Here is a 20648-nt window from a genome sequence, read left to right as displayed (position 1 = left end):
CTACTTCGGGAGGAATATGAGGTTCTTCCTTAGGTTTTTCATAAGTGATAGTTAGTTCCTCATTGTATATGTTCGTATGGAGATATTTCCTTAATTTTATTAATACAATCCAAGTTTTTGTATAGCAAATTGATCATTGTGTTCAGAAATCTTATCAACTAAGACATTAAACGGTACCTTCTTTCTAATATTCTCATCATAAGCAACATAGTCACTCGATCTTAGTTTTCTTGTTTCTTCCAACTCATAAAGAATTCCCTCTATGGGTGGGCACTTACCGTTAACCCTAAAATGAGAAAATATATCCCTAGCTTCCTCTATGATATTACTAAATTCTTAACAAAGAAATATAGTAGATAGACGTTTAGTGGAAGCTTCATAGATATTAGAGAATTATAAAACAACCATGGTACAAAAGGATGCATGTGCACAAATTGTCTCTCCAATTATACTATAAGCAAAGATATGGCATCCGCATAACTTGCAGTTCTAGCAACAATAGAACCTACTATCAAAGGTAATGATCCCGCACAAGTAAAACAATCTTGGATCACACTCCTTCCAATAATATTACCACTACCTATGCGAAATTTCTTAGTTTGCATAATAGGTTCCACCTTAGGAGTATCATCATCCGCAAGATTATCAAGTTTTTCACTAGCAACTTCATCAAAAAAAATTACAGTTCTCATCGCAAGGTGAAGTTGGAAAATCAAGGGCTTCCGCTGTAGAGGCGGAGGCATCACTAATTTCAAACTCGGGTGTGATAGCAACTTTCAAGCAAACTAGAGAGCAAAGATGCAATCTAGTGACAAGCTAAGCAAGCAAAGGTAAATATTTTTGTATTTTTATATAGTTTTATGAGGCAAACTAAATATACCAGCAAATAAAAAGAGGAACAAGTGAATGAAAATTTGGGTGGAGTTATTTGGTAGTTGGTGATGATATTCCCCGGCAACGGTGCGAGAAATCCTTCTTCATACTTGTGATATGTGTTGGGTTTCCTGTGAAGAGGAACGAGTTATCGCAGCATAATATGGGTAAGTATTTCTCTCAATTATGAAACCAAAGTTTATCGAACCAATAGGAATATCAACCACAACTGTCTTCAACGGCTGCACATAAATGAGCAAACAACTTGCACTCAACGCGAGTAAGAGGGTTATCAATCCCCTTGGTCTCATTATTTAGAAGCAAGTAAGGTTTTAGATAATTGTAGATGATTGTAAATTGAAAATAAAATAAAAACCAATAAATGGCAGCAAGGTATTAAAGGTTTTATACATATGTTTTGAATAGACCCGGGGGCCATATTTTCCCTAATGGCATCTCTCATAAAAAATAGCATACGGTGGGTAAATAAATTACTTTTTGGACAATTGATAGAAAAGAGGATAGTTATGCGATATTCACAGAAATTATAATGTGTATATAAGCATCACGTTCATAAACAAATAGGTCGACTCCTACCTACACCTATTACTATTACTCCACTCATCGACCGCAATCCCGCATGCATCTAAAGTATTAAGTAAAACAGAGTAATGCATGAAGAAAGATGACATGATGTAGATAAAATATACTCAAGCAATATGAATAAACTCCATCGTTTTATCCTTAGTAGGATAAACACAAAGACGCATCTTATCCCCTTATGTCACTGGGATATCGAAACTCGCCAGGTTGAACCTACTACAATACACCTCTCTCATCGAAGAAATACCAATCTAGTTGGCCAAATTATTTCAATAGATCAGAGAGAATTACGAAGCTGTCGTGATCATGCACATAAGAATCATATAACATTTCAGAGAAGACTCAAATATTTATCATGAATAATTTGAACATAAACGCACAATTCATCGGATCCCAACAAACGCACTTCACAAGAAAATTACAACATGTGGATCAAAGCAAAGATGCAATGATCATTGTATTGAAGATCAAGAGAGAGATTGGCATCTAGGTACTGGCCATGGACCCGTAGGTTTGTGGTGAACTACTTGCATATCATCATGAGGGCAATAAGGTTGATGAAAAGGCCCCCCGTGATCGACCCCCCCCCTCCGGCAGGGTGCCGGAACAGAGCTCCAGATGGCCTCCCAACGAAACAAAGACTTGCGGTGGCGTAAAAAGTGTTTTGTGACTTATTTTGGGGTTTTTGGAATAGATCATAATTTATAGGCCAGAGAACGGAGTGAGGTGGGCCACGAGGGAGGCAAAAGCCATCAGGACGCGCCCCCCGGGCGTGCCCTATTGGCTTGTGGGCCCTCGGTGAGGCCTCCAGTATTCTTCTGATACTCCTCGGTCCTCTTTTGGTCCACATAAATCTCCAAAAAGTTTCAGGTCAACTGGATTTTGTTTGGTATTGAAAACCTGAAAAGTAAAAAGCACGCAGAAAACCGCAACTCGCACAGGGCATTGGGTCAATAGGTTAGTGCTTAAAATAATATAAATTAATAAAAAAATACCCTAAAAGTATTCTAAAATAATCATATATCAGCATGAAACAATCAAAAAATATAGATATGTTGAAAACGTATCACCCCTCATTCGCAAGGGCATAGACACCAAATGATATACTGTTGGTCCTACAACCACTTGTGGGAGCGAGGAGCGAGAGACAAGAGGTGGTGCTAGCGCTTGCCTTGTAGAGGAGTAAGAGCATCTCTAGTGGAACTTGTAAATTTGGACGTGTATATCTTCATATACACGTCCATATACACCTTGGTAAATTTTACACGTCCCAGTTTTTCAGTGGAACGTGTATACAGGACGTGGAAATCAGGACGTGTATATTTCAACGGCTATATTTTCAAACGGCTATATTTCCAACGGCTATATTTTCAAATGGCTATATTTCCAACAGCCATATTTCTGATCTATATAAACCACCCCTATCACCTTTCTTCCAGCACACTTCTACCTGTGACTTCTCTTCTCACCTAGATTTCTCTATCGTCTCTCACGCAACACAATGAACACATCCACTTGGGACATGAGTTCTTCGTCATCTTCATCTGGCGACGATGAACTCATACTTGCAGCATTCGCCGAGCGCGAGGAGGAAGAGAGGAAGAACGCTCGACGCCATGGCGGTTCCAAGCATGGACGTCAATCAATCGATCGAGGAAGAGATGCCGGATTTCTTCTTCTCTGGAACGACTACTTCAAAGAAGTTCCTCGCTTTCCCGAACATTTGTTTCGACGAAGGTTCGTAATTAGTACACTTCTCTGCTTTGGTTCTTTTTTCATTTCCCTGTCTGATTGACTTTTTATGCATAGATTTAGGATGTCGCGTACTTTGTTCAACCGCATAGCTGATGGTATACTTGAGCATGACTATGATGGTTATTTTACGCAAAAAAGAAGTGCTTCTGGAGCTCTTGGGTTACATCCTCTACAAAATATGACCGCGGCAATGCGGATCCTCACATATGGAATAGCAGCTGATGGTGTTGATGAGTACATTCGGTCCGCTGAGGCTACTAATTTAGAGTCTTGCAAGAAATTTGTAATCAAAGTTTGTGAAGTTTTTGGGGAAGAGTACCTGAGATCTCCAAATGAAGAAGACATCGCTAGGTTACTTGCAATAGGGGAGGAAAGAGGATTTCCCGGTATGTTAGGGAGCATAGATTGCATGCACTGGGGGTGGAAAAATTGCCCCAAAAAATGGCATGGCATGTTTAGAGGCCATGTGAACGAGCCCACTATGATCTTGGAAGCAGTTGCTTCACAAGATCTTTGGATTTGGCATGCTTATTTTGGTTTACCAGGGTCTCTGAATGATATAAATGTTCTTCAACGTTCTCCTGTTTTTACAAAGCTAGCCGAAGGCCACACTCCTCCAGTGAATTATAGCATCAATGGCCGTCAGTACACAATGGGGTATTATCTTGCAGATGGTATCTATCCACGGTGGGCAACATTTGTGAAGAGCATACCAGCTCCAACTAGCAGAAAGCATAAAACTTTTGCCAAGAAGCAAGAGGGGGCTAGGAAAGATGTGGAACGAGCCTTTGGAGTTCTGCAATCCCGTTTTGCCATTGTTCGTGGACCTGCTAAAGGATGGAAACGTAAAGAAATCAGTGATGTAATGAAAGCTTGTGTCATAATGCACAATATGATAGTAGAAGAGGAGCGACAAACTGGTCGACAAAGTTGCACTTTTGACGCAATGGGAGAAAGAGTCACAGTCTCTCGTACTCATGCAGAAGAACTGAGCTCGTTTATTCAGATGACTCAACGGATTAGAAATTTCAATGAACATGATCAGCTTAAACTTGATCTAATTGACCATGTGTGGCAAAAGTTTGGAAACGAGTGATGTCCTAGTTATAAGTTTGTAATCCATGTCTTTGTAATGCAGCTATCAATAAAGTTGAGTGATGTAATCCATGTCTTCAACTAGCAGAAAGCAGTAAATTGTTCTTACAACAACTAGTAGAAAGCAGTAAATTGTTCTTACAACAACTAGTAGAAAGCAGTAAATTACTCTAGGCCGCGAGCAAGGATCTCCTTCTGCTTAGCTTGGTAGAACTGCTTTTGCGCATCAGTCATACCACTAGTGTCCATGAGCATGACCCTCTCATCTAATTCAAACTGTCTTCGTGCATCCTCCCTCTCGTTTCGTGCATTCTACTCTGAAATTCTAGCCCAATAAGTATCTCGGTTTTGATCTGTCCCAACAATATCCAAACTTGTATTTGCCCATGCTGCTATGAGAACCTTGTCCTCATCACTAGACCAATTTTTTCCTTTGTGGGATTTTCCTTTCTCTGTTATTGCAGAACGATGCTGAGTTGATGGAGTTGGCTGCTCTCCAATTGGACTCTTTGGTTGCGTTTGTGTGCAACCAAAATCAATGATGTCCAAGAAGGCTTCGTCATCATCCATCTACAAGCAATCCATCCATACACAATTATTTTAGACTCGGATATCAACTGAAAACCAAAGTAAACCCTAACTCAATATCTACACAATGCCAGTGCAAAGGAACACAAGAAGCCATTGTGTTGCAGTGCCATGAAATTTCATCTCCTAAACCAAACCAAAAGTCCAACACAACCCTGCCTGCAGCTGCAAACAGATGAAATTTCATCTCCTAAACCAAACCAAAAGTCCTACACAATGCCAGTGCAAAAGAACACAAGAAGCCAGCCATTGTGTTTACATATTCAGTCATATGACTGAATATTCAGTCGTATTCAACACAGCCCTGCAGCAGCTGCAACCCGCGCGCCTGCGCCGCCCGTCGCCCGCCTCTGCGCCGGCCGCCGCGCGCCGCTGCGCCAGGCCGCCGCCCGCCCCTGCGCCATCCCGCCCGCCGCAGGCCGCTGCCCCCATCCCGCCCGCCGCCGGCCGGCGCCCCCATCCCGCCAGCAGCCGCCCCCATCCCGCCCGCCGCTAGCCGCTCCTCCCGCTCGTGAGCTCGTCCCCTCATCCCGCTCGTGAGTTGATGGATACCTTGGGCGGCCGGAGAAGAACGCGACGGCGCGACGGCGATCTGGGGCGAGGTAGCGCTGCGGGACGAAGCAGGCGAGCACGAGCGTGGGTTGGTCGTGGATGTTTCCACGCCGCGTACCGTCGTGGCTTGGTCGTGGATGTATCCACGCCTCGTTTACACGAGTCGCTGGGACTCTTTGGACAGTAAAAAACGGCTGAAGACTTGTATATTTACAATACATGTCCATATAGAGGATCCACTAGAGATGCTCTTAAGAGCATGCAATAGCGTTTGAAGACATGGATCTCGTCTTGAGCTAGTCGGTTGAAGAAAAGATATTTCGTTCGTGAACCATTATGCATTTCTTGAAATTAACATATTAAATTTAATTAATTTTAATTTCCCACAAGATAGAACATTTAATAAAAATCAAAGGACTAGTCCAATCATCATAAAACAACTCATAAATTAAAGGTTAATACCGTGATCACGGGTGGGACGATGCAGGCGCCCCTGGTGGGATGACCGGACCCATCGTGGCGTGTTGGTCGAAGCGTTGTCTCATGGCTTCGACGAACAATGTCAACATACCTGAACAATGAATTAGATTTTTTTAACATAGTACACACAAATGTTCCTATATATACACGTATATACCCATCCTTATGAACGCACACACGCATATCATATTTCTATGAGCACTTTCGAGAGACTGAGTCATCATATCATCTTGAGATTTACGAAGTCACGGTGTCTCGTCGGCGACGAAAACATTTCATCTCACTGAAAACATATCGTCGAAAATCGTGAAACAAATTTAGAAATAAGGCAAGCATCAGGACCGTAGGTGCAACGAATTACAAAGATATATGGTGTTTTGTGCAATAAACCCAAATTAGCAGTTCTGCGCAAGATCTGCACCAAACCAAACAGTCGGTGGTTCGTGTAATTTTCTCCACAAACAAAACCCAACATGATCATGGCCCCATCATCGCACATGCGTCTACCGGAGGCGACCTTCACCCGATCTCCCATCGCTGACAAGCGAATCGGCGGCGCGTGACACGGAAATCTCTCCACCCAGCAGCGAATGGATCCCGGTGAAGAGCAACAGATGGATGTGGCGTACGTCTGCACACACGCACGAGCGTCGGTGCCCTGCCCGCCCCGCCCTGCGCCGCGTAGCTAGCCAGCCAAAACCGACGAGACAGGAAACCTGGCGGATCGCCGCTCCGTGCGCGCAAGCAAGCGCGAGCGGCTCACCACGCACACGCGGACACGCCCCGTGCCGCCGGGGAAACGAAAGGGTTTAGGCCGGGTGGAGGCCCCAGACTTGCACGCGTCCGCGGTGCCGGTGGTCGCGCGGGAGACCACCATTCCACCAGAGCCACCGCAGCCGTCGGTGCGCACGTTAGCCCAACTCCACCGCGCGATCCCATCCAGTTCGCACGTGTCCGTTTGAGGCAAAACGGATAAAACAGACGACCCAACGCGCGGAAGCAAACGGAGTTCGTCCGTTTTGTGTTGTTTTTTATCCATCCCGACCCAACTTTGCGTCGATTTTGAAGTGAAACGGACAGCGCGCGGACGGACGGGACGCGCGCGCTCGTCCGCCCCTGGCCCGTCAGTCGGTGGCACAAAGTAAAACCCACCCCCGCTTTTTTGACGCCATTTCCCCCCAAACCCTCCCACTTCCCGTCGTCTCCCTCTCTCTCCCCCGTCGATGGCCGACGCCCACCCGAATTCCGGCGGTCCGGCTATCGACCAGTCCGGAATGGCCAAGAAGAAGAAGGCCAAGGCGTCAAGGAAGCCGCGGACGGAGTGCACGCCGGAGGAGATCGCTAAGTTGGACGCGGAATCGGCGAAGAGGAGGAACCGGAGGGTGGCCGTGAAGGACAACGCCGCCGCGCGGAATGCGATGGAGGCCGCGCGGCGCAAGATCGAGGTCGAGGAGAAGGAGGCCATCGTCAACAAAGCGCACGCCCTCCTCATGCTTGGCATTTGTCGTCCAGCCGGTTTCTCTGCAGCGGACGTCGGTCCGGCGAGCACAGCGTGAACTAGGCCGCTGGCATATGAATCGTTTTTTTTTTTAAGACAAACATGATAGGGCAAACAGATACGGCCGCGCTCTAGGCGCGTCACCCCATCTCCTCACCCAAACGGTCAGAATGCTGACAAAATGGACGTCCATTTGGGATCGCGCTGAAGGTGGCCTTATCTTCTTCTCCTCCATCGTGGTGCCCATACCGCCCCGGCCTAGGCACGTGTGCGTGTGCTACCCACACACAAAATTTTGTTGCCAAGCGCAGTCCAAGTCCAACAGTCGAGTGCGTAGGTGCCGTATACCTACCCTTGTACTCTTCCACCAAACCAGTTGAACCAGGAGTAACAACACTGCCAAAGCTAGCACAGCAGGCAAGTTCCAAGTGTAGCGCGTGCCCTACACACTTGCTCGGTTGCCCTACCGTATATGCCTGCAGCTTGCAACCTGTCACCGTCACCGCTCAACGCCTTGGAGGATGGCATTACGTGCTGAACTGATAGCAACACCTCGAACGTGTTAGCATCAAGGCCACGTCGCATCGTAACCAAGATCACAAGATGGTATGATACGGATAGCGATCGTGACAACCTTGCTTCCAGCTGCGCTGCACGAAAGGTGAGATGCAGTGCAGTGCAGTGCAGCGAAGACAACCTCAGCAGGAGCCTAGGAGAGCTCAGCTCAGATCTATAAAGCCCGGGATGCAGGGCTCATGTCCCCGTCATTCACTCATTCCTCCCTCCCTCTTCCTGCATCCAGCATCCTCCGTGCTCGGGCGGACACGAGGATGAGGTCCTCCCCGGTGCTGTTGCTGGTAATAGCACTGGTGGCGGCTGCTCACCTGGCGCCGTTGGCGCAATGCGACGGGCCGAACCCGAACCCGGAGATCGGCAACACCGGCGGGCTGAGCCGGCAGGGGTTCCCGGCGGGGTTCGTGTTCGGGACGGCGGCGTCGGCGTACCAGGTGGAGGGCATGGCGAGGCAGGGCGGCCGCGGGCCCTGCATCTGGGACGCCTTCGTGGCCATACAGGGGATGATCGCCGGCAATGGCACCGCCGACGTGACGGTCGACGAGTACCATAGGTACAAGGTGTGTGTGTTGCACTTGAACAATCGCCCTGTCATGGTTTCTATCATGTGTTTTATTATGGTGTTTCTTTGGTGCTGTCATGGTGCTTGACAACAGAGGTCCTTTGTTCTGGGGTGTGTGTAGGAGGATGTGGGCATAATGAAGAACATGGGCTTCGACGCGTACCGGTTCTCCATCTCCTGGTCCAGGATTTTCCCAGGTATATATGTTATGTGTGCCCTGATCTCATCTCCAACTGCAGCAGCTTGCTAATTTACGATCCAATATTTTTGTTTTCCTGGATCAAAGGTAGTTTGAGATGTTGAGTTGTGTATGATAAAACTGTAGATGGCACTGGGAAGGTGAACCAGGAAGGAGTGGACTACTACAACAGGCTCATAGATTACATGCTACAGCAAGGTAACTGAATTTTCTATCACCTAGGCAAGAAATTCTCAGCATAGAACTCCGATTTAACTAAACCTGGTATATAATGGTGGATTAGGCATCACCCCGTATGCAAACCTCTACCACTATGACCTCCCGCTGGCGCTCCACCAGCAGTACCTAGGCTGGCTAAGCCCAAAGATCGTGTAAGCATCTCAGCATTTCAGACAGTCGTTTCCACATTTCAGAGTTGAATTTAAGCATGCCTTTTGATGCCATATCATTTTATGAAAGGGGCGCATTTGCGGACTATGCCGAGTTCTGCTTCAAGGTGTTCGGGGACAGGGTGAAGAACTGGTTCACCTTCAACGAGCCAAGGGTCGTCGCCGCTCTGGGGTACGACAATGGCTTCCATGCGCCTGGGAGGTGCTCCAAGTGCCCTGCAGGAGGCGACTCCAGGACGGAGCCGTACATTGTCACGCACAATATCATCCTTTCGCATGCCGCAGCGGTGCAACGATACCGGGAGAAGTATCAGGTAGAGACTGAACCTTCAAGTCATTTTTCACTTGAATACCAAAAGATTCGTGGCAGTGCCCAGGAGTGATGTGAACTGTGTTCATTCTATTTAACAGCCACACCAGAAGGGGAGGATTGGGATTCTCTTGGATTTCGTGTGGTACGAACCTCACAGCGACAGCAATGCCGATCAAGCTGCCGCGCAGAGGGCGAGGGACTTCCACATTGGATGGTAAAACCTTGAACTCATTTCACCCAGGATAAAATTTTGCTTCAGAAGTTCAGGTTGCAACACAGGGTCTGCCACTCTACCCACCAACTGTCACTACTTCCATTGCAGGTTCCTCGACCCCATCACCAATGGTCGCTATCCATCGTCGATGCTCAAGATTGTCGGGAACAGGTTGCCGGGCTTCAGCGCCGATGAGTCCAGAATGGTGAAAGGCTCCATTGACTATGTTGGTATCAACCAGTACACTTCTTACTACATGAAGGATCCTGGGGCATGGAACCAGACGCCGGTCAGTTACCAGGATGATTGGCATGTTGGGTTTGTCTGTGAGATCTTGCTCCTTGACTCCAAATCCTTCTTCTGCATCCTTCACATTCTCAGATCCTCATGATGTGTATGTGCCTTTGCAGATGAACGAAATGGTGTGCCTATTGGACCTCGTGTAAGTGCAGTGCTAGATTTATACTCTTGTAGTAATACTAGCAGTACCTTGTACATGAAAAAGTGCAAATCTTCTGAGGAATTTTTTAACTGTAAATTGGTTAAATCTATGCAGGCAAACTCCGACTGGCTTTACATTGTGCCGTGGGGAATGAACAAGGCTGTGACCTATGTTAAAGAAAGATATGGAAATCCTACGATGATACTTTCTGAAAATGGTACTGATGATCTCAAATGATAACTGTTTCTTTCGATTATACAACAAACTATAACTTGTCGTTCTCACTAACAAGGACATGAATGATCAATGTTATGATCTGACAGGAATGGACCAGCCAGGAAATGTCAGCATCGCTGACGGTGTGCACGACACAGTAAGGATCCGGTACTACAGAGACTACATAACCGAGCTCAAGAAGGCGATAGACAATGGCGCCCGAGTGGCTGGGTACTTTGCTTGGTCTCTGCTTGACAACTTCGAGTGGAGACTCGGCTACACTGCCCGTTTCGGCATCGTCTATGTGGACTTCAATACTCTGAAGAGGTACCCCAAGGACTCAGCCTTGTGGTTCAAGAACATGCTCTCCGAAAAGAAGAGGAGCTAGGATCGCAAACAGGATCCGGGAGGATCAGCTGCTTCAGCTTTCAGAATAAAATCATAATGTAATGTGTGTTTATCATAGAACCTCAGACTTAGGCCCTGTTCGGTAATCACCCACTCCCGGAATATGCGGAGCGGGGAAATTGCAGCTCTGCCAACTCTGCTCCCAGAGTTGTGGAGCGGAGCGATACCGAACAGCGCCTTAGCTCTAAGAAATTTGACATAAAAGGCATTGAGATGGTAGCTTTGCCTGTTCTTATAATATAAATGGGAAATAAAAACATCTTGAAATAATTGAATATCATACTCCCTTCGTCCGGAAATACTTGTCCAAAGAATGGATGTATCTAGATGTATTTTAGTTATAGATACATCCATTTCTATTCATTTTTGCGACAAGTAATTCCGCATGGAGGGAGTAATATAAAATGAGACAATTTCAACGGCATACACATACACATGACCTCACAGAGGAAAACCAGATGAGAAATTCACTGCAAACCAGTACCCCAAAACTGGACTCATTGTATTTATTATACTGATTCCAACAGTGCCGATTATTTCTCATACTTCTTGCGAGGATTATACTGATCCTCAACATACATGAATAATAACTTCATAATCATGAAACTGCTATCTCTACGACTATCTATTTATCTTTCTATCCAATAGCTTTTCACCAATGCTTTGCAAGCTATTGCAAACAGGTAAATATCAATTTATATCCTATAGTTATCTGCAGGAAGGCTAGGCAAAACTGGACTGATTAAACAACAGGTGCTAGAAATTACTAAATAGTCTTCAAAAGCTATCTTGACCTTTCCAGTAGAATATATAGGTGCCAACTCCTTCGCTATAACACATCTTACTTAACTTCACCACTTCAGCCTGCAATCTGAAAATTCATAGAAGCAATTAGTATACACGAGAAGCCTGGGAGTTGGTAAGTACAGTATGCATGCAGTTAAGTTAGAAAGTCTCGGAATGTGATCAAAATAATTACTTAAGGACCTGGGCTACCAAGTTGATCGTCAGACATCAAGGTTGCCACAGAATTTGCAGTGTTCAGGGTTCAGCAAATGGGGCTTCCGGAATTATAGAACTGAGACTATGAGTGGAACTAGGATAAGTTAATCAGATTTAACAATTGCTTTCAGATTCTGCTTATTCTCTGCTACCAGGTAAACTGGAAATTACTGTCCAATAAGTAACGACTGACTAACTTATTGTATAAGTTGCACACTGACACAGAGTTACTGATTCAGTCATAAGCTATATTCAGCTACCTTGAGAAATCATCATTAGTAGCCTATTTCACATTTCCATTCCAACGCAAACTGTGTGGCACAAATCTCACCTACCATGTACACATACGGATCCGGGCGGCCACCAGTGCCTGCACGGCGCAACCCTCTCTTCTGCTTCAGCAACCTGCGAATTCCGAACAGAGAGAGTCAGGCAACAAAATTTCAGAACATCTTCAGACGACAGTTGGATTGGAGGAAGTGTCCTGCTACTCACCAGCGCAGAGCCTTGCTGGTCACAGCGTTGTCGCCGACGGCGGCGCGGATGGCCGTCTCCGTGGCCGGCGCCGCCTTGGGCCGCGAGAGCCACTCCATGATCGCGTCCGCCCTCCGCACCAGACTCTCACAGCCGCCGCTCGCCAGCGGAGGTCGGCGGCACCTCCCCGACGTCGCCGTGGACCGGGACGACGCGGCTCCCGTGATGGTGCTCCCCTCGCTTGCCACCACGCTGCCCCTCCCGCTCTCCTCGTCGTCGCTGTTGCTGATCTCGATCCACACGCCCTTCCGCCTCTTCGCCGGCTCGCCCTGGAACAGCTTGCTGGTCGCCTTGGCCAGCACCTAGAGCCACCGACCAGAACCATCGATCAGCACATCGCCACGGAAGACAGACACGGCGGACAAACCGCGAACCAGCAGACGAGGAGGTTGCCGCTCACCTTGGGGTCGATGCGGCGGAGGGAGGCGACGACGGCGAGCACGCGGAGTGGGTCGACGGGGCGGGTGCGGCGCCCCGCGTCGGACACGCACGACCTCGCGGAGGTGACGGAGTAGGAGGAGGAGGAGCACGAGTAGGAGGGGAGCGCGTCGCTGCAACTGCGGAGACGCGCACGGGGGTGGTGAGCGCCCCTCGCGGAACGCGGGGCGGAAAACCAGCAGCGGGTACGGCGGATTCGCGATTACCTGGCGGCGGGGAGGAGCGGCGCGGGCGGGGAGTCGGCGAGGCAGAGCAGCGCGCCGGCGAGGGCGACGTCGGCGGAGGTGGGGAAGGCCGCGGCGCGGGAAGCGGTGGCGGGGGCCGGGCCCATGTCGCCGGGGAGGGGGCAGGTCGTGGCGGTGGAGGAGGAGGCAGCGGCGGTGTTGGATTTTGTTGGGGGAATTGAGAAGTTTTGGGGGAGGATGGTTGAGGTGCCATTTGTTTTTTGAAATTTCAAAGCGTGTAGCGCCCGTGTAGGGAGGCGTGCGGCGCGGTGGGGTTCAGGGGAGGCTGACGTGCGGGGCCGCCGCTCGCCAGGGCACATGGGTCGAGGATGATATTTGCAGATTTATTAATGAGTTTTCACACGAGACAACTCTTTCTGTTGCATAAATTTCATACGCCTAACTTTTTTTAAGTAACCATCTTAAAATGTAATCACCGGGTACATTAATACTCCTTCCGTTTCTAAATATAAGACATTTTAAAGATTGTATTATAAACAAATACGGACGTACATAGACATATTTTAGAGTATAGATTCACTCATTTTACTCCGTATGTAGTCTCCTAGTGAAATCCCTAAAAGATCTTATATTTTGGAACGAAGGGAGTATAAGATAAATTTTCCAGAGTGAGAGTGCAGCTGCCCTTGTACTCTGCTTTGCAGAAGGAGATCACGTTGGCCGATGAGATCACGGGATGAAGAGGTGGCAGTTTCCCTCATGTATGGGAGATTGTTAAATTTCTGTTTATTATGTGGATACATAGGACATATGAAAACAAGGTGTGATTTCACAAATGCAGAAAAGAAGCTGAGATACAGTAAGGAGCTCGGGGTGTTAAAGCAACTTCAATGTGTCATTTTGTTTGTTTTTTGTTCGTTTGGGTCGGTAGACGAACACGAGCGTCCACTTTCGCGTCTGGGTCGACGCATGCGTCCAACGCTAGCCCGATCCATTTTGACGGCGCGAGAAAAAAATGCATGAATATTTGAGATAAAAACAATATTAATTAAACATTAAAGCCGGTCACGAAGGCCGAAGAAAGTCCACGCGTCCACAATTGCATTTTAGAAATTTAAAAACAAACTAAACTATGAGGCGGCGCGCTGCCCTAAGCGGCGGCGGCGTCCTTGGGGTCCGTGAGGTCGTCGTGTTCCAAAGGGCGTTCATGTTGGGAGTTCTCTTCGTATGGTCTCAAAAAAGAAGGAATTCCTTATTGATATGAGTAGTCTATCATCCCTAATAAGCCAGGCTATCACAACGCCGCCTCCTCTTGCTCGGTCATCGCCGCCCTGCGCCGCTCATCCTCCTCGCTCTCCCAGTGGACCGCCGCAAGGGCCGCCTGGTAGCCGGCCTCCATCGCCTGGTCCTCCTTGCATATGTCGAGCAGGGGCGATGCCACGGTGCAGTTGGCTTCGCGAACGCCGCATCACCTCGCCTCCTCGTGCTCCAAGGTGAACCAGCGAGCCCAGTTGGGCGAGTCGGTTGCGTAAGCGGGGTCGCGGCACTGCTCCGGCGTCAGAAGCGCCCGCCGACGCCGCACCTCCTCCGCGTGCGCCCTAGCCGACCGTGGCGCCGCCGGCACTGGGATCCTCTCCGGATCCAAGTGCCAGTCATGCGGGACGGTGGCGTCGGGGTACATGAGAGGCATGCGGTGCTGCCAGTGCCACTCCACCTAGTGCACTCGCACGTTGACATGCTGCCTCGACCAGTGAGTTGGCGTTGGCGGAGGCGGGAGGAACTCCGGGGGAAAAGGAATGGTGGGGGGACTTGCCCTTGGCCTTGCTGCTGTCGGCACCCGAGAAGAGCCCCCTCTAGCACAGCTGGGGTGGCTAGGGTTTGCCGGCGACGGGGGAGCGAGTGTGGCTATATGGGGACGGGGGCTGGCTGGAAGCGGATGAGGACGACCCCGCCACACGGTCGGCTTAAAAAAGGACGATCGTCGTCGCTGACGCATGGGCCCGATGTCATAAATTAAGCTGACCAGGTAGGCCACAAGCAGTTGGACAACCGCGAGGGGGGGACGCGACGGACATAGAGAAGGCGTGTGTGGTGTCCGTTCCACGTCCGCGCCAATGCATTTGGGGCGCAAATTTGGGCCGCAAATGCGTCGCTGCGGATGCGAAGCGGACTCGATTTGGGTATGGGTCGGCGCGTTGGGCCTCCTCTTTTGTCCGCGTCGACCCAAACGGACGACGACGGACGAAATGGGTCGCCCCATTGAACTTGCTCTTACCGGTCCATTTTGATGACCCCCGCGTTTGGTTCCTGTCAAAGAAAATGGGACAAGCAAAGGGTTCTCAGTCGTCAACCCCATTATGGGGTGCTTCCAACCCTGCCAACGACGACATTGTGTTGTCGGCCATGGAGCAGATGCGGGATGTTGTTGCTCGCCTCTCAGTGGGTGATGAGATGGAAACTAACACAAATCGGAAGGAGCAAAAAGAAGGAACACAAATTGGCACCGATTCAAAGGAAACACCAATTGGCAAACTGGATGGAACAAATGGTAGGGAATCTCTAACACCATCGAATACCTTTCCCCCGTTGAGGGAATTCTGGATTAAGGGGTCCTCGGGCGGTCGGGTTATCCCTTATGGGTCGACCATATGGGCTGCCTTATTGAAGACCGGATTGTCTGACAACTTTATGATCAAGACGGAAGGCTCCGAAGACTAGGTGTACACTCCAAGGCAAGAGGATCAGTTCGGCCCGTCCATCCCCGACTAAGGTCGGTGACATGTAACCCTAGGCACCCTGGTGTCTACATAAACGAGAGGATCTTATCCATATATGCAGGTTATCTCATCTAGGGTTTAGCTCATACGATCTTGAGGTAGATAAACTCTGTAACCATCATTCCACATCAATATAATCAAGCAGGGCATAGGGTTTTACCTCCTCAAGAGGGTCCGAACCTGGATAAATAATGTCTCCCCTTCTCTCCTGCAACCCATAGATTCAAGGTCTATTGTTCGCGACCCCTACCCGAGATCTACCTTTTTGACACCGACACCCGCCTCCGGGGACTTCCTGTACCAATCTTCAGCAAATCTGAATGAGTGCAGGATAAGGCTGTTGGGGCGGTGCAAGACCCCATGGTGACCATTGGGGTAGCTACAGGAGGGGCTATGGCGTCCTCCTCCAACACTAGTGACCCTGCTACGTGCTGTTGGTACCCAGAATTCGGACAACAACACTCATCCTGCTACAACTGTGATGCCCCCAGCTTAATCATACGCTAATCATACACGCAAATGCGTACCACCAAGATTACGGCCTCACGGGAAGATATTACAACACAACTCTAGACACAAAATTGAAGTCATACAAGCTTCATATTACAAGCCAGGGGCCTCGAGGGCTCGAATACATAGCCCGGAAACACACGAGTCAGCGGAAGCAAATAACATCTAAGTATAGACATAGAAACAAGTTTTGCCTTAGAAAAGGCTAGCACAAAATATACATCGAAAGAAAGAGGCGAGGCCTCCCGCCTGGTGTTAGAGCATATTTCTCAATATGTGATTTTGGTAATTGATGACAATCCCTATGGACTAATGGTTGCCTTAAGTTATATTCGAAGGATTTGTCCATAGACACTTCTTGAAGTCCATATGTTGGTTTCAAGGAGTTTATATGATGACCAAGGTGGTATTCAAGGTATTATTCAAAGAATGGTCATAAAGACACAAGGTTGATCAAGACTAAGTCAAAGGGTAAATCAAGTTGATCAACACACAAAGCATACAAAATGTACCCAGAGGGATCAAGTGATCCCATGGTATGGTAAGCATTGTCCATTACGCTTGTGTACTAACCCATGATCTTCGTGAGAGTTCTATGTGGGGTTATGTCACGCCCAAGATGCGACCCTATCCTCAATTTGGCACGAAGGCCTCGTCAGGGATAGAAGCGCATCTCGTCGTGACAAGTTGGTATCAGACCAGTACCGACCTAGGAGCCCCCTTGATTGATCGAACTTGGCCGAGTCGAGTCTAGTGAAAAATTGCTTTGAGTCTAGTTATATATCGGAGAGTAGGATACTTTTTTTCCTCTTCTATGCTCTGGTGAGGAATCTTGACGTAATAATTTACCCTACTCCTCTTCTCACTCAAATTTTTTTAGGATCACGCGGATACTCTTGGAATCTATATGATGCCGATGTGACGGAGTTCTGTCTTGGTGCCTCCTGTCTGACTTGATTTTCTTCTGGGGAGTTGAGCTCCAGGGGATTCTTGAGCACATCGTTATCATTCAGATTTCTTAGTATCTCAGAATGAAGGATGTTCGTAATTGCTTCAATACTAGTAGTGGCGAGATAACCCCGATGTCCCCAATACTGGTGCAGATTGTTCGAGAGTACTGCCATACTTGGTATCGTTGTGATCATGAGGGTGTGTAGTAGATGAAGGTCCGAGATTCTGGTCGTGTGTTGACGGATGTGATACAGGTGACGGGTTAGTATAGGAGTTGTGTGATATTACTCCTTGTATCCGTGTACCAGATTGCATGACCAGATATTTCGGGAATTCTTAGGTGGGAATTCAAGTAGTTGCTTATAGGACAATCTTCCAACAAATGCATGATGTTAGGTTGGGGTTCGACATCTAGTGGATTCGTTTGTTCACGGTCGACTTACAGCGGTACACGTTGTGTCTTAAAGAGTCCTTGTAGCTTGCTACGACTCGGGGACGCTTCGTATGTCGGGTGCACTGCCTTGCACTTGATGGCTACTGTAAGGATCGAGCCCATGCGATCCTGTCCACGAAAATATTGGACGAAATCTTTCTCATGAGTTTGTTCTGGCTTGTTTCATAAGCCTCACCCTTTGTTGTGTTGGAATATGGTAATTCGTGTTGCTTCGATGTCAAGTGGTGATTTCAGAACTCTCCTAAGAGGTGTTCTCATATTTTTATGTGAGAGTGCAAATCCTTTTGCTCAATCAATTGTCTTATCAATTCCTTTCAACCAGAGTCATCGTATCAATTCCAGTCAACCGGTGTGCTTCTCTTCAACTGAATTCAATCTTATCTAAATTTGCAAGATCATTCTCTCTTATATGCCGGAGTTCATCTCATCTGTTCCAAGTCGTCTTTGTTTTTCCCCGCCCTCCCACCCTTTTCTTCAGTGATTGGATTTTCATCCAAGAGTTTTCTTTTCATGGTGCTTCCGCTTTCTCTTCTTTTCTCTCTTACCCGGTGATTCATTGTGAAGATTCTCAGGAGCTTCATGTTCATCCTTATTCAGTCTTGTTATTTTTCCGGTGAATTTAATTTAGTTGCCCGTGTCATCTTATCCATTCATCCTTGTAATTCTTTCCTATGTTGGGAATTCTTTGAGCCTATCTTGTTATTCATTTCTCTCTAGTCTATCCGGAGTGCTGAAGTTATTTCAGTAGTTCTTGTTTTTCAATCCTTTCAATTATTTCGAGGTGCTAACCTCATCTAGTTTTCTTATACCGGTGCAATATCTCTCGTTCTAGCAATCTTTTCTAACGGTGGTTTCTTTGAGTGGGCCCATAACCCACAGGTTCTTTCCCAGGATCTTTCCTCGCTCTTTTAATATTTTCCCGGAGATCTTTAATTCTTTCAACTATGACATAAGTATGATTTTCATCAGTCATATTCCTTCTTCAAGATCTATTCGAATTAATTCATTCTTTGGCTCAACCTTTCATTCTTTGTTATTTCGGAGTGTCTCGTTATTATTGGTGGTGTTCTCCTCGTCATTTTCAGCTTCAAGACCGAAGGAATATTTTTCTCAATCTTGGTCCATTCTCTTCATGATTCATCGTTTCAGCCTTCTGGCATCATCTTGAATTTTTTCAAGCATGAGTAATCCCTTTCGTGCTATCCGGTGCTTTTCTGAGTTGTTTTCATTCTCGATCCTCCGAAGGCCATCATTTTAGAAGATTCTTCGTTCTCAGCTTTCAGCTTTCGCTCTCAAATTCTTCTCCATTGTTGTCTCTTTGTTCGTCTCTTGTTTATTCTGGTGCCTTCTTCTAGTTTTCTCTCAGGTGGCTCATGATCTCTTCATTCTCATGTATCCCCATTCATTCATGGTTGCTTCGTTCATTTCAATTCTTACCGGTGCTTCCTTAATTTTACTTCAAGTGGTGCTTATCTCTCTGTCTCTTCAAGATCATTTCAAGAAGAATAAGTGGTATGCTAAATACGCTGCTTGTCATCAATTAAACTTGATGAAGGACAAGAATAACATAATTCTTATTCTTGTTCGTAGTATTTTGAATTCTTCTTCCGGAGTGGCTCATGATATCAATTCTTTTCTCAAGTGCTTATCTTTCTTTTCCGAAGTTCCAAGTCTATCAGTATCTCTTTGTGAAGCTTCATCTAAATCATTGTAAGGTCATAATCTTATTATTTTCTACCTTCATATCATTGCATCATTATTTTGTATACGGAGGTCCTTCATGGTGGTTCATCAAGGTTTCAATTCATTCTCAAGTGTTCTTCAAGATTCTTATTGGAGAACCTCAAGTTTTCTTATCTTGCATTTCCAAGTGCATTTGTTCTTCCTTTATCCTTTGAGGTGGTATTATAGCATCCTTGTTAGTGTAGGAGCCTCGAAGAAAATTCCTTTCAAGAATGAGATAATTAAATCCACCAATTCTGTGGTCATGAGATATTTCAACCCATGATTTCTTCTTTGAGCTATCTTGGTTTGGATATCACCTAAAGCTTTTCCTATGGATTGTTGCTATCATGGTGCTTGTCATTAATCCAAGTTCTCAATGTATCCTCTTGGTGTAAGAAATTGTTCATATCTTGTTTCTCCCAATCAATCCTTGTTTCTTTTAGTGGCTGGTTGTCACTTCATTAGTTTGAAAAGGTTTCCATAAGCCCACTACTATCTTGTTCTTTTCGTTGTTGTTTTTCCAACAACTCCGCACAATTCTTCTTGCAAGGATGCTTGCCAAGTTCATTGGAGTTAATAGTTGTCATTCTCTCTTCATTCTCTTCTTCCGTATGAGCTAGTTCCATTCTATTGTTCCGGAGGCATTGTGATGTTGCTCATTTGGGTCTATTATGTTGTTCTACCAAGATCATGGTGCTCCCTTGTTCTATTTAGTTGTTGATTGTGAATATTGTCTATTTCTCCCATCTTATCGAATTTTTTGTCCCATTTTCCTACTGAAGTGCTCCAAAATTTTCCGTGAATTCTTGCTTCTTTCTCATATCATTCCTCGTCTCTCTGCAACCTTCAAGGGTCGTTGGTTTCACTCGTTTGTCAAAGAAGCGACTAAGTTTTTACCTCTTGTTCTTTCTCATCCTCTTTCCCTTTCATTCTTGGATCTCGGGGCGAGATCCTCTTGTAGTGTAGGAGAGTTGTGACAGCCCGAGACCGACGTTCCAGAAGATTCCCCTTCTATTCCGTTTTCGTCGTGTGGTTATTTTTATTTGTTGCATCATGCGCATCATCAGCATTGCATCGGCAACCCGTTGTCGCCGGTTTTCAAAACTTGCACCCGTTGTTAGTCGCCGGTTCTCGTCGTTGTCCGTTCTAAGCCCGACCGCACTCACACGCGCCCGCGGCATCGTCAATCCCTGTTTTTAAAAGTGTGCGTAAAACTTTCTCTGATCGAGGTGAAACTTGGCTTGCGGTCAGGATTAGTTATAGGTAGGCCGCTTGTCGAATTTCGTCGCGATCGGAGTTCGTGTGGTACCCG

The 20648-nt window shown here is 47.0% G+C and overlaps 3 protein-coding genes across 3 annotated transcripts; 2 read left to right on the top strand and 1 right to left on the bottom strand.

Moving 5' to 3' along the window:
* The first annotated feature begins 3421 nt into the window (after nt 1-3421).
* On the top strand, nt 3422-4781 carry LOC123429553. The gene has a single exon (XM_045113578.1). The coding sequence runs from the start codon at nt 3422-3424 to the stop codon at nt 4325-4327; it is 906 nt and encodes a 301-aa protein (XP_044969513.1). The 3' UTR covers nt 4328-4781.
* Nucleotides 4782-8184: 3403 nt separating this feature from the next.
* LOC123424957 (beta-glucosidase 26-like) lies at nt 8185-11030 on the top strand. Its single transcript, XM_045108639.1, has 10 exons — nt 8185-8577; nt 8701-8776; nt 8905-8976; nt 9062-9149; nt 9238-9481; nt 9579-9694; nt 9803-10020; nt 10105-10136; nt 10251-10353; nt 10460-11030. Exons 1-10 carry the CDS (start codon nt 8200-8202, stop codon nt 10738-10740), a joined length of 1608 nt encoding a protein of 535 aa, XP_044964574.1. The 5' UTR covers nt 8185-8199; the 3' UTR covers nt 10741-11030.
* A 196-nt stretch (nt 11031-11226) lies between these two features.
* LOC123425443 lies at nt 11227-12936 on the bottom strand (the record flags this gene model as incomplete). Its single annotated transcript, XM_045109146.1, has 4 exons — nt 11227-11631; nt 12094-12167; nt 12258-12598; nt 12697-12936. Coding segments are annotated over 4 exons (675 nt in total), but the record flags the coding sequence as incomplete, so codon positions are not given.
* Nucleotides 12937-20648: the final 7712 nt, after the last annotated feature.

Source organism: Hordeum vulgare, chromosome 2H, assembly GCF_904849725.1.
Source record: "Hordeum vulgare subsp. vulgare chromosome 2H, MorexV3_pseudomolecules_assembly, whole genome shotgun sequence".
NCBI lineage: Eukaryota > Viridiplantae > Streptophyta > Magnoliopsida > Poales > Poaceae > Hordeum > Hordeum vulgare.
Note: the sequence above shows the minus strand (reverse complement) of the source record. Positions and strands in the feature narration are given on the sequence as shown.

Excerpts from the sequence above, each read along its gene's own strand:
- LOC123429553 (XM_045113578.1), top strand. The coding sequence starts at position 3,422 with ATGCGGATCCTCACATATGGAATAGCAGCTGATGGTGTTGATGAGTAC.
- LOC123424957 (XM_045108639.1), top strand. The coding sequence starts at position 8,200 with ATGTCCCCGTCATTCACTCATTCCTCCCTCCCTCTTCCTGCATCCAGC. Across the intron at positions 9,150-9,237 it reads TGGCTAAGCCCAAAGATCGT|GGGCGCATTTGCGGACTATG; the intron begins GTAAGCATCTCA and ends ATTTTATGAAAG. Across the intron at positions 10,021-10,104 it reads TTGGCATGTTGGGTTTGTCT|ATGAACGAAATGGTGTGCCT; the intron begins GTGAGATCTTGC and ends GTGCCTTTGCAG.